Source organism: Camelus bactrianus, chromosome 35, assembly GCF_048773025.1.
Source record: "Camelus bactrianus isolate YW-2024 breed Bactrian camel chromosome 35, ASM4877302v1, whole genome shotgun sequence".
Lineage (NCBI taxonomy): Eukaryota > Metazoa > Chordata > Mammalia > Artiodactyla > Camelidae > Camelus > Camelus bactrianus.
In genome coordinates, this window is record NC_133573.1 from 15202876 (window position 1) to 15216031 (window position 13156).

The 13156-nt window shown below is 38.8% G+C and overlaps 1 protein-coding gene across 1 annotated transcript in view; it reads right to left on the bottom strand.

Annotated features, from left to right (window-relative positions):
- Positions 1–13156, bottom strand: part of ITGA8 (integrin subunit alpha 8) — a 172365-nt gene that overhangs the window by 72323 nt on the left and 86886 nt on the right. The window contains exon 14 of the mRNA XM_074358333.1: positions 1548–1593. Coding sequence (XP_074214434.1) covers positions 1548–1593 — 46 coding nt within the window. The remainder of the gene's footprint in view (positions 1–1547; positions 1594–13156) is intronic.

The following is a 13156-nucleotide window of genomic DNA, read 5'->3' on the forward strand; positions in this document are numbered from 1 at the left end:
AAACTTTTTTTTTTTTTTAAGAAGAAAAAAGAATCTAAAATTTTTGAGCACCAACTGTCTACCGGTTACTATTCTGAGTACTTTGCATGCAGATTCTCACTTAATCCTTTTAACAAAAATAACCTTACAAAGTAAATAGTGTGCCCATTTTACAGATAAAAAGTCTGAGTCTTGGTGGGTGGGAAGGGACAGACTGGGAGTTTGAAATTTGTAGATACTGACAGGCATATGTAGAATAGATAAACAAGATTATACTGCATAGCACAGGGAAATATATACAAGATCTTGTAGTAGAAAAGAATGCGACAATGAATATATGTATGTTCATGTATAACTGAAAAATTGTGCTCTACACTGGAAATTGACACAGTATTGTAAAATGACTATAACTCAACAAAAAACGTAAAAAAATTTAAAAATTATAAAAAAATCTGAGTCTCAGGAAGTTATAGGAACATGCCCCAAATTACAAATTGGCAAGTGTGTGGAATGACAAGGTTTTTCAATCCAGATCTGTCACATTTGAGTTGTTGTTCAGTACTTGCTTTGGGAGGCTACCCCATTCTTGGTATTTTTCTCTTTCTGAACTTAGTGTCCACCACTTTGATGATAGTGGCCAGGGTACATAGCAATAGTCTCCCACCCCGCATTCCTTATCTATAGACACATTTTAATGCACTTCCAAAGCAAAGAGAAAAATTTAAATATAGTAATATCTAAAAAGTGTGTCACTTTATAAGTTCTGGAAAGTTTCTTATTTTATTTAACATTATGTTAGTCGAGGCTGGAAGTTTGGTCATGAGTTAAGAGAATAAAAAGACGGAAGGGATGAAAGAAAGAAATACTGAGAGCAAATACTCTTTCATACTTTAAAAAGAGCATCTAAATGTTCTTCAAGATAAATAGTTAGGATATAGTCTTTAAGGCAAAACTAGAAACAAAAAGGAAATGCATTTGAAACAATTAGAACATGTCCATCAATGGGGAATAAAGAAAGCATGGTATACATATACAGTGAAATATTATTCAGCCATAAAAAGGAAATCTTGCCATTTGTGACAACACAGAAGGACCTTAAGAGCATTATACTAAGTGAGAAAAGTCAGAGAAAGGCTAGTATTGTATGATCTCACTTATATGTGGAATTGAAAAAACTCAGAACCAATAAATGAACACATAGATACAGAGAACAGATAGCTGATTGCCAGAAACAAGGGGTGGGGATGGGGGAAATGAGTGAAGGTGGTCAAAAGTGCAAACTTCTAATTATAAGATAAATAATTTTGGGGGTATAATGTACAGCATGATGACTATAGTTAATAACACTGTATTGTGTATTTGAAAGTTGCTAAGAGGGTAAATCTTCAAAGTTCTCATCACAAGGAAAAAACTTGTAACTAAGTATGGTGATGGATGTTAACTCGACTTACTGTGGTGATCATTTTGCAATACACACAAATATTGAATCATTAAGTCATATACCTGAAGCTAATGTAATGTTATATGTCAATAAGAGAAAAGAAATTGGCATACCACCAACCACATACCTGTAAACAGCTACTTTTCCTGTTCCAAATGCACCCACAATTAAATCTAAAAAAAGACAAAAACACAAAACACATGCATGAATTTTATAGGAATGATCTAAACTCATAGTTACAAATAGCACACAGGGCACCCTGAAATGCTGACTGCAGATTAAGAGTCATAAAAAGAAGAATAGGAAATCACACCTTTCTTAAGAAGTTTTGAAAAGGATATTGGAATTTCACTCTAACTCAATATCACATATAAGTCAATAGATCTCAAACCCGTCTGGACTTTGGAAGGCCAACTTTCTAGAAATGTGTACGATACTCATCATAACACCATTTATCCTAAACTTCAGACTCAAGGCACACGGCTTAAGGAACACAAATGGGAAAAGGCATGTGCTCAGTGCCTACTGTGTACCAGGCTCATTACACATACTGTTTTATCATTCCCTTTACCGGCAACTACCCTAGAAGGCAAGGATTTTACCAGTGAAGTGGGACATTTTGACTGTCACCTTGACACAGCTATTGGCTCTTTACAAATAGTATAGATGGTGAGTATAATTTGGGCAAAGTGATCAGTGGCACATGAAATGACTGACATACCATTACACACATTTCTGTGGTTTCAGTTACCTGTGGTCAACCACAGTCAAAAACATTGTGTGGAAAGTTCTAGAAATAAACAACTCATAAGTTTTAAACTGAACGCCATTCTGAGCAGCGAAATGAAAACTCCTGCTGTCCTGCTCTGTCCTGACTAGGATGTGACTCATCCCTTGGTCCAGCATGTCCTGCCCATGCAGTCATCTTGGTGTCACAGGGTACAGATGACCTTTGTTTTACTTAATAATGGCCCCAAAGTGTGAGAGGAGTGATGCCGGCCATTAAGATATGCCAAAGAGGAGCCAGGAAGTGCTTCCTGGAAGCGAAAACGTGAACATTCTGCACTTAATAAGGAAAGAGAAAAATCACGTGCTGAGGTGGCTAAAATCTAGGGTAAAAACAAATCTCTGTGAAATTGTAAAGAAGGACAAAGAAAACCATTGCTAGTTTTGCTGTCACATTTCAAACTGCAAAAGTTAAAGCCACAGGGCATGATAAATGCTTAAGTTGAGATGGAAAAGGCATTACACTCATTACAAAGATATTTTGAGAGAGAGAAACCATATTCACATAACTTCTATCATAGTATATGGCTAGACTTGCTCTGTTTTCTTATCAGTTATTGTTGTTAATCTCTTACTGTGCCTCATTTATAAATTCAGCTCTATGTATAGGAAGAAACATGGTATCTATAGGTTTTAGTACTTTCTGTGGTTTTCACATATCCACTTGGGGTCTTGGGACGTATGCCCCCTGGATAAGGGTGAGGGGAAACTACTGTATAATAATATTAAATAACAACAACAAAGAAAATGATAAATAGCACATGTTAAACACTTACTCTGGGCCAGGAATTCTTTTAACTGATTTACTTTGATTCCTAACAAGAAGTTAAGAAGTCTCCATTGTTAGCACAGTTTTACAGAAGAGAAATTTGAGGCTTAAGGAGGATCCCCTATAAATTCCCTGAAGTTCACACAAGCAGGTAAGAGATGAGGCTGGGTTACAGCAGTGCTGGGCAACAGAGCAATCTTTGACTACTTGAGGAGCAATATTGACAGTGATCTCAGTGACTGGCTAATATACAGGCAGAACTCTGTTTTTCTTCATCTCATTTATGATGGTTATTCTTTCTCGGTGGGTGTAAACAAAAGTCAAAATGACCATGACTAAATCTGCAGAGTAAAATCTAGACATAGAGGCAGAAGAAATAATAACTACAGGAGAAAACTTACAGCAGTTAAAACTGTAATTGGTTCATTCTAATAGAACAGAAGTGAAACTGAAAAAAAAAAAAAAAAGAATGAGGAACTTCTTCAGCCATGCCGCATGGAAAACTAATCAAGGAATTAAGTTGGTTTAATGGAATTTGTTCAGGAAGATGATTTGTAGCCACATGCCCCTGGCATTCACCTTTCCAGAACAAAGGAACAGGGTGAGGCTGCAAGCAGCTATGATTCTCCTTTTGGGGGCTTCTCTTGGCTGGGCCAGAGCAGGCCGGAAGTGCCCCTGGTCATTGCCCTCAGTCCATGATGGATGGGAAGTGGACAGATAGCCAGGGACAACAGTTAGCACAGCTTCTTTCCCAGGGTGGCTCTGAGTCATGTACTTCCCTGTCTCCCAGATTTCCCCAGCTCGACAGAGCTGGACGGAGCCCTCGCTGCCCATGCTGTCAACCTCCTGATAATAACCTTGCCTTTCCACATCTCTCTCCACTCCTCCCATAGCAACTTTTTTGGATTATTTCCCAAACTGCTTGTTTTCTAATCCTTGTTTTAATGTCTGGTCTAAAAGAATTCAAACTAAGACATAATAATTCTTGTTAAAAATGTTTGGTTTTTAAAAAATGGACTTGAAAATCTTTAGGGTTAATCTCAGAGTCAAAATATCTCTTGTTATGTAGAAGCAATCTAAGTGTCCAGCAACAGATGAATGGATAAAGAAGATAAGGCATATATACATATATAATGTAATATTACTTGGCCATAGAAAGGAATGAAATATTGCCATTTGCAGCAACATGGATGGACCTAGAGCTTATCATACGGAGTGAAGTCAGACAGAGAAAGACAAATCTTATATGGTATCACTCACTTGTGGAATCTTAAAAAAACAAAAGAACTTATTTATGCAACACAAATAGACTCACAGACATAGAAAACAAACTTATGGTTTCCAAATGAGAAAGAGAGACAGGGAGGAATAAATTAGGAATTTGGTATTAACAGATACACACTACTATACATACAAAGTAGATAAACAACAAAGAGTTACTGTAGAGCAAAGAAAACTATATTCAACACCTTGTAATAATCTATAATGGAAAAGAACTGGGAAAAAATTGTGTATAACTGAATCATTTGCTGAACACCTGAAACCCAATATTGTAAATCAACTATATTTCAATAAAAAAGTAAAAAAAAACAACAAACCTCTTGTTTTATAGATATAGAATCAGATTTAGATAGTAAGCTCAGGATTGGACTCCAAAGCTCCATATTTTAAAAGATGTGCGTGCTAATGCTTAATAAACCAAGTAAAGGTCATCTAAGGAACTCTGCCTGTGAGGTCAGGGAACACAGTAAGTAAAGGGCTATAACTTGGCTATCTACGGTTCATGGAATTAATTTTTCCCCCCAAGGTTTCAAATCTTTGAAGCCAGAAGCCAAAGTTTCTAAGTCCACCAATTTTTAAAATCATACCAAGATGTCAACTTTTTCAACTATTTCTACACTTATTTTTTTCTGTCACATTTGTCTCTTCCAGCACATCAGTACACTTTTGCTATGTTGGAGGAAATGAGCTCCTGACTTGAAGAAACATGAACTCTGTTCTTCCTGTGTAATCCTGGACTCCATTATTTAGACAAGTGTAACACAGGCAGCTCTCGCCCTGACCCATATCTACTGACAGGACACCAGACAGGAAAGTTCCATTAAGAAAACCTGTTCAGGGAATCATGCACTTTGTCATTGTCTCCAAATAAGGCAAAATGTTTATACACTGAGATTAGACACTTGATAACTAACAGAAGAGTTTTAAGAATGGACTCTCTAGAAGCGGCAAAGAAACTGAGACTATAAGCTCTTCCAGGGCAGGGATCTTTCTTCAGGGAGGCCTATCACCAAGACTTTCTGGAATCATAGGGGCTGAAATAAATGAAAGAAGAAATAGGGCAGAGATAGGGCAGGGGCTTTGTAAACACCTGTGAAACAGCGGGGTAAATAATAACGAGATAATATCCTAAAGAAGAGAGAGGGAAAGGAAATGAAGCAGTCATTAAGACAGATGAACCTAACTTCTGCTGAACTTTGGCATGTGCCCATGAAGCAGTTGGGAGAGAAACACACACACACACACACACACACACACACACACACACACACACACACACACTACAGATTCATCTGCATCGATGACTAGCTTGTCATCACAGATGAGAAGTTGACAGACACCCTCCTGACGGTCATGGCGGGAAGACATTTTCTTTGGGAACGTTGATTCCTGTGCCTTAGGGTGGGAATTTTCCTACTCTGGAAAAGGAAAATAATTGACAAAACAGGCCACAATTTTTTTTTTTCATTAGAGTGAGGCCGCAGTTATTCAGAGGCCAAGAAAACAGTTATCTACCAACAATGTTTGTCTTTTTGAGACACCACCTTGGTATTGTGCGTGCTGGAAAAGGCCAGAAGCGTTTATGCTCGGGACCTTAAAATTATCAGATTTCTCTGAGGAAGGAGAATTGATCTGTGGATTTGTGTTTCTAACCAATTTGTCCTTCCAAAATATGTGATTTGCTCTGATATATCCCACACATATACACATACATTTCTATGTATGTAGATGTATATACAATTTATATATGTATAGACACACACACATATACATATAGACACACAATATTTTTTAAATCTTGCGTTATGCTGTCATGCTCAGGAATTTCAACGATAATCTGAAGACAAATTTTGGTGCTAATATTTGGATTCATAACTCTGCGAACTTTTCCCCTCACTTTGAAACAAAAAGTCTTATACCTTTATTTAATGTCTACTTTAGTTTCTTATAGAAACTCTGGAAAGCAGAATCTGAACAAAAGCAAACAAAAAACTTTGCCTTTCTTTATAGAAAGACATTTAGTCTTTTTTATTTTTTTTTCTTGAATTAACATTTGGTGACTAAAATTGGTTCTTTCCCCTTCATCAAAAACTGTTCTCAAATTGCTGGAGTCCTTTGCTATCATCTCATATTGCCTGAGAAAGAGTTTATTTTCCTTTTGACTTTTGATGGAACTAAGTACTTTTAAGGATACGAAAAGTGGACATTAGCATGAACACAGGATCAGTTGGCAAGAAAAAATAACCCTAAAAAATGTGAGGTCATAGTAGATGCATTACACCTCTGTTTTGTGTTTTATTTCTCCAGAATCGTTGTTTTTAAATGAAGAAGAAGGAAAGAGCCAAGCCTTTAATGTGGTACTTGGGCTATGGGGTCTGATTTCATTAATCTCTGAAGGAAATTTTAGAGTTGGAAGAAGTTTGGTGTGAAAATATCAGCTTTGTTTTGAGTGTGGACTTGAAATCTGGACTTAGGTAGGCAGGGGGTAGAAAGGAAAGAGAGAGAGTGAAAACTTCCTAGAAGGGGGCAGATGGGAGGGGGAGACAACAGGAAGAGTGGGGACAGTATTAGATGAAAGAATCCGCCAAATCATTTCATGGGAAGATGACTCCATGGCCACTCAAGCACCAGCATTTCTTAAGCCGTGAGCCCTCATATCTGCTCCCTTCCTCCTTCTTGCTTCTTACTCCTTCACCTTCCTAAGAAACATACTAGTGCTGAAGTCTATTGCTGAAAATGCCATCAAACACCTTCTTTCAAATCTTGGAATTAAAAGACATTTATTGTAAAACAGATAAACAATAAGGACCTACTGTATAGCTCAGGGAACTATATGCAATTTCTTGTAATCAGCCATAATGGAAAAGAAACTGTATATATATATATATATATATATATATATATCTGAATCACTTTGCTGTACACCTGAAACTAACACTGAAAACCAACTACGCTTCAATAAAAAATAAGAATAAAAATAAATATATAAATAAATAATTTTTAAAATAATGATTCTATAAAAGAAAGATATTTACTGTTTCAGAATAATTCTGGAGCATGAGAACTATCATACAGAGCTTCCAAATAAATGAGAATCAGGGTAACACAAACCTAATAGTTGTATGAAATGGTGATGATGACTCGGAAGGGAAGGCCTCCTTAAACACGACTCCCCAAATGTAGAAATCAAGAGGAATATTAAAATTTATACTTCTTTTTAAAAAACTGGAGCAAGTTCAAAAGAGAAGTCAAAGAAATAGCAAGATGTTTATAATACAGACCCCCGGTCAAATGGGAATATTTTTGATGCTTACAAGAATGTCTGGCACCTACTAAAACATAAATGCTAATTATTATTATTAACCTAATATATGACAGACTCATACAAATTAATAAAACTATGGCCTACTAAAAAGATAATAAATAGGCAATTCACATAAAAATAAATAGCTATGGCCAATAAATATATAAAGAGATGTTTAACCTCATTAGTCATCAAAGGATTACAAAAGAAAGAAACAATGAGATATCATATTTGACCTTCCAAATTGGAAAAGATGAAAAGTTTAGCATTAGTCAGTGCTGGGTAGAGAGAAGAGGATCAAGAATTCATCTGCTCTGTTTGAGGGAATACAAATTGGCAGTTTTCTTGGAAGGTGCTTTGTTGGTAGATATGACCTTGCAAATCTTTGACCCAGAAGTTGCACTTCTAGGAATTTATTCTGAAGATATACTAAACGATTGTGCAGAGATGTAGCAAACAAAAGCTAACCTTCTAAACATTTTAAACATACAGATTCCTTTGTTACAACAATCCCATGAGGTAGATACCTTAATTATCTGTATTTAAAATGAGGAAAATGAGGTTCAGAGAAGCTACACATAATAAGTGACAAGGCCAAGTTGTAAGCACAGGCCGTCTGGCTGTTACTTATTTTTGCCCCAGTGCTTCCCATAGCCGTAGGCTTCTTTTTCTCTCTTAAAAAAAAAAACAAAAAAAAAACAAACAAAAAAAAAAACCTTAAAATTCAGGTGCCTTTTACATACAGTAAATTTCATCCTTAAAAAGTATCCTAGTCTCAGAGCTTTGATAAATAAAGCCAGTCATGTAACCACCAACACAACCAAGATATAGAACAATTCCATCATCACAAAATGTCCCCCACACACACTGTAGTCAAGCACACCCCCACCCTTAGCCATCTGCATCCTCTACTCTGTCTTCCATAATGTTGTAGAGGTGGAGACATCCAGTATGTAGCCTTTTGAATCTGGCTTCTTTCACTCAGCTTAGTGCATTTGAGATTTATATACCGTCTTGTGTATGTCAGCAGTTCATTCCTTTTTCATTGCTGAGTAGTATTCCACTATGTAGATGGAACATGGTTTGCTTATCCATCCCTGGCTAAGGAGCACTTGAGTTGTTTTCCAGTTTTTGGAAAGTCACTATAAGCATTGGTGTACAGGTCGATTTTAACTTGTACCTTGCCTCTTGTTGAAATCACTGTAATGTCTTTGAAACCCTCTTTTAAATGCAGTGCTCTATTTCAAGTGGAAAATTACTGAAGAGAGGGTAAAAATGTGGGAATTCTAAATTTCAATTCGCTTTGCCAATGGCTTCCTAACAACTCTGTACAAGTCACTCTTGGTTGCCAAACCTCTGGTGAAGTCTTCAAGGTTCTTGAGATGAGAAAGCCAGGAGCTCCATGGAGTTGGTTGGGGTCATGTAACTGCATTTCCTCTGCTCTGATTTATAATCCAGGACTGTCCTTTGCTTCTTGAGTCAGTTGTGGTCCTGTAGGGTTTGTATTTCCTCTTGCCTCTTTATGGGACAGTTTTTGGCTTTCTTCTTGGTTTGACCAGACCTGGACATCACACTAGCTCACCTCCATGACTCAGCTCCCTCCACGCATCGTCCACAGACTTCTGGTTCCTGTCTTGGCACTGCTGATGCTCACGCCCATGGAATCTCCTCCAGCATGTCTCATCACCATCCTGGCTCCATCTCTGCTAAGCCCATTCCCACAGATTCAAGCATTTCAAAGACACATGGGGGTTATCAAATATAGCTGTTTACCTGGACCCACCAAGGATCTGCTCATTTTCATACAAGGAAGATTTTTAAGAGAAATGAGAGGATTAAAGATAACATGTAAAGTGATGCAGATAAAGATGCTACATAAATATGGCAGTGTTGACTCTAAGTGTGTTTTGAAATTGGCTTAAGTGTTTGCCACTGGAAAAACAGCTCATGTCTGTGGGAAGCAGGCATTTAGATAAGTCTCCTTGAGTTTGGCAAATGTGTTCATCTAAAAATAGGCAGAGGCTGCCTTTCTTCTTTGTTTTGTTTGTTTGTTTGTTTTGTTTTACTGTAACATGCAAAACATTACCAAGGAGAGGGTTATAAGTTAAGGAAGAAATGTTTGAAAAAGATGCATGATTTTATCCCAGAAAGTAATAATCCTAACAGTCTGTCTGAAATGCTTCCAAATGAACTCTGAAGGAAAACATTTCTGAGCTGGACTGTGGTATTAGGTTGCAACATTCTAATTTACTGAGGATTTATTTTCCTTTAAAAAAAAATCCCACAAAAAAAGTGAACCATCAAATGAGTCTACCTTATGAAAATTATTTTCTGTATGTTATCAGTATCCTGTGGCTGCAAAAATCTCCCCTTTCCCTCTACTATTGCTTGTTGTTTCCCTAGTTGTGTTCCATGCCACTAGATCAAAGGCATTTCACTTTATCCTTGTTATGGCCACATTTAACCATATATGCTGTCCAGTCAGTTGCTAAAAGTCTTGGGAAAAAATCTTGTTTATTTAGGACCAGTCTCATTTATAAGTGGCTGCCTACTGGGAATGATTCACAGTCTCCAAAAGAGCCTGGTATCTCACTAGGCACTAGTCCCACAGCCATCCTGTGAGAAAAGCCTATGAGTAAAACCTAGTGGGTCTTGACACACCTGCTGTGTGTTACAGACTGAACTGCACCTCCCCAAAGTTTGATGTTGAAGTCTTCAACCTCAGAACCTCAGAATGTGACTCTGTTTAGAGAAACGGTCTTTAAAGAGACAGCTGTCTACAAGCCAAGGAGAGAAGCCTCCAAAGAAATCAACCCTGCCCATGCCTTGAACTTGGATTTGCAGCCTCGAGAAATGTAAAGAGATACATTTCTGTTGCTTGAACCCCTAGTGTGTGGTATTTGTTATGGCAGCCCCAAGAAACTGATAACACTAAGGTACAAATTTACAGAGTTGCAAGGGAGGGAGGAGAGGAAGAAAGGAAGGGATGTGCAGTGGTTCCCTGGACTGGGCACCCTCGTTTTGCAACTCGTTAGTGAACACCTACTGTAAGCCAAGTCCTGTCCCAGCTGCCAAGGATTTAGCAGTGCGCAAACTGACAGATTCCCTGCTCTTTAAGCACTTACAGCCTTTCAGTCAACCCTCCCAGAGGACTTGTCAAAGATGCACTGAATCAGAGTCCCTGGGTGCCACGTACTTCCCCTACATCATTTATATCTTGATGGGAATAGGATGTTAGAAACTTCACCGCACATTTGAGAAGGGTGTAGAAGAGCTGGTAGGGACAGGAGAAGGAAGCCAGAGATCCGAGGGGCTGAGCATCTCTCAAATGAGCTTTACCTACATCACGATTTAGCCTGAAGGCTAGCCAGACCCTAAGCTTTCTCTTGTACACTCACGTGGCCATGAATTTCTATTAGGGTTGGTAGTTTTTAGGAAACCGTCTATTTCTAATGTCATCCTGGGAAAATGTGAGTAAGAAAATATGATGATGGCCATGTATAGAAAGAGGAGCACCACACAACAGTGTTTATACATAGGAAGTACTAAAGCAGATTTTGCTGCTGTGTTAGTTACATTAAACATCTTTCCTTCCTCATCTCATAGGAAGATTTAGACATGTTACCAGAGTCATTACCTTAAGGCACAGGTCTAGGACTTGCGCAAAGAGCCTGGATCTCAGCGTGAGGGCTTGTTTCTGGTCCATCTCACTACCATTTAGTGGGTGGAGTTAAGAGATAATATGTATTGACTGTTTAGAGTTCTTTTCAATTTGCAAATCGCCTTCACAGCAATCCTGAAGGGTGGGGAATTGATCTGACCTTTCTTTTATGGCTGGAGGAGATAAGGTTCAGAGATGTCAGTGCTATGTCCAAGATTACAGAGCTGAAAATGATGGGTGAAGAAATAAGAATACAGACCCCCTGGTTGCCAGTTTGGTTTTCTACCAAACTCACTGCTGGTCCCCCTGGTCCAGCAGTTTGGCATTTGAATGCCCAGTGAATACAGAACTGAGATCAAAGGTTCTACTTGTCAGGAATGAGTGCACTACTCTGAGTGGAGCCTCCCATGATCCCAGGAGAGAATGCCCTAGTTTATTTAAAAGGGCACCATCTCAATTTCCATGTCTCTTCTTATTCAGTACAAGGGTAAGAGTGTTCACTACACATAAGCAGAATTGGAAGGCAGCAGCCAGGTAAAGAGAGGAGTGGCGGCACTTACACGCCAAGGTGTGTGGCTGTGAGAACGTTGCTTTATTCACTCACTGACTCATTCATCCTCATTCATTCATTCAACAAAATTCATTAGATGCCTCTAGTGGCAGCCACTGCTTGGGGCACTAGGGATTCCACAATGAGCAAAATTAAATCCAGTGCTTGTCCTCAACTAATAAAGTGTCCAGTCCAGTGGGACTAAAGAGGCATTTATCAAATAACCACTCACATGTGTAATTTCAACCCAAGAGAAGCGTTTCTGGAGAAAGGACAGTAATTAGGAAAGGCTTCCTGAGGAAGTGACCCTCGAATTGAGTTCCTAAGTGGGAAGTGAACTCCTGGGAAGATGTCCAGGGTGTGCAAAGACAGAAGGGATGCTTCAAGTGAACTGTACTACAGTATGGCTTTTAAGTCGTATATAAGTAAATTAAAAATGACTTATATAAAGAACATGCAGCGGGAGATCAGAAGTAAAGTAGAGGTTCTAAGTACAGGGGAACTTACTCCCGCTCACTGCCTCCCTCCGCCTCCAATAAAAGGAACCGTGGCAGGCCAGCAAGTGTTCATTAACTATACACTTACAAGTAAGATCCAGGATAAATGACATCCTGTCCTATTTACTGGTGTCTTGGCTTTCAGAAAGACGCCAGCTTCTACAATTGAATGTTTGGGAGGTCTTTAGTTTGGATTTAAACTGACAGACTTCTGGGTTCTGGTCTAGCATGTAGAAAGTTTGAAAGTCGCCCCTCTGCCCCAGCAAGTAAAAAGCTGAACAAACTGAAAAATCAACAACTCTTCTTAGATCCGTAAGTGAAGTGAGGTCACAGCGGGGCAAACCGCTGTCCCCAAGTTGGAGAGACTGACAAGCAAATGCAGAGAATCACAACTTATCCATGGGAGCCAGAGCCAGGGCCAGGAAACCTGGATTATCACTGGTGAATTGCAGGAGGCTCAGTGTGGACAACTCTGAGATTCAACCACCCCGCAGGGATCCAATTACTGGGGATTAGGGCGGATGTGGGCACACTTTTGAGAGGTTTTTTTTTTTTTTTTTTGCTTTTTCTCCTGGATCTCTACCAGGTTCTCACAGTGAACATGAGAGAAAATTTCCTAGTGCTTCTGGCAGGGATGGGGGTAGAGACCTTTTGGAAACATACCAGAGCACTCTGTTCTTCCTAACAAGGTCTGCCTTCAGGAGAAGCTAGTTAAACAGCACCTAACCTGTTGGAATATTATCAGAATCTAACCTGGGGGAAGGGAAATACCCAATCTCGGCCCACTATAGACATCCTGTCCCACTGAAGTGGAAAAATGTAAGAGGCATGTGTGAAGCTCACAGTCCAGAGGCACAGTTTCACTAACAGACTGAGACTGAATCATAG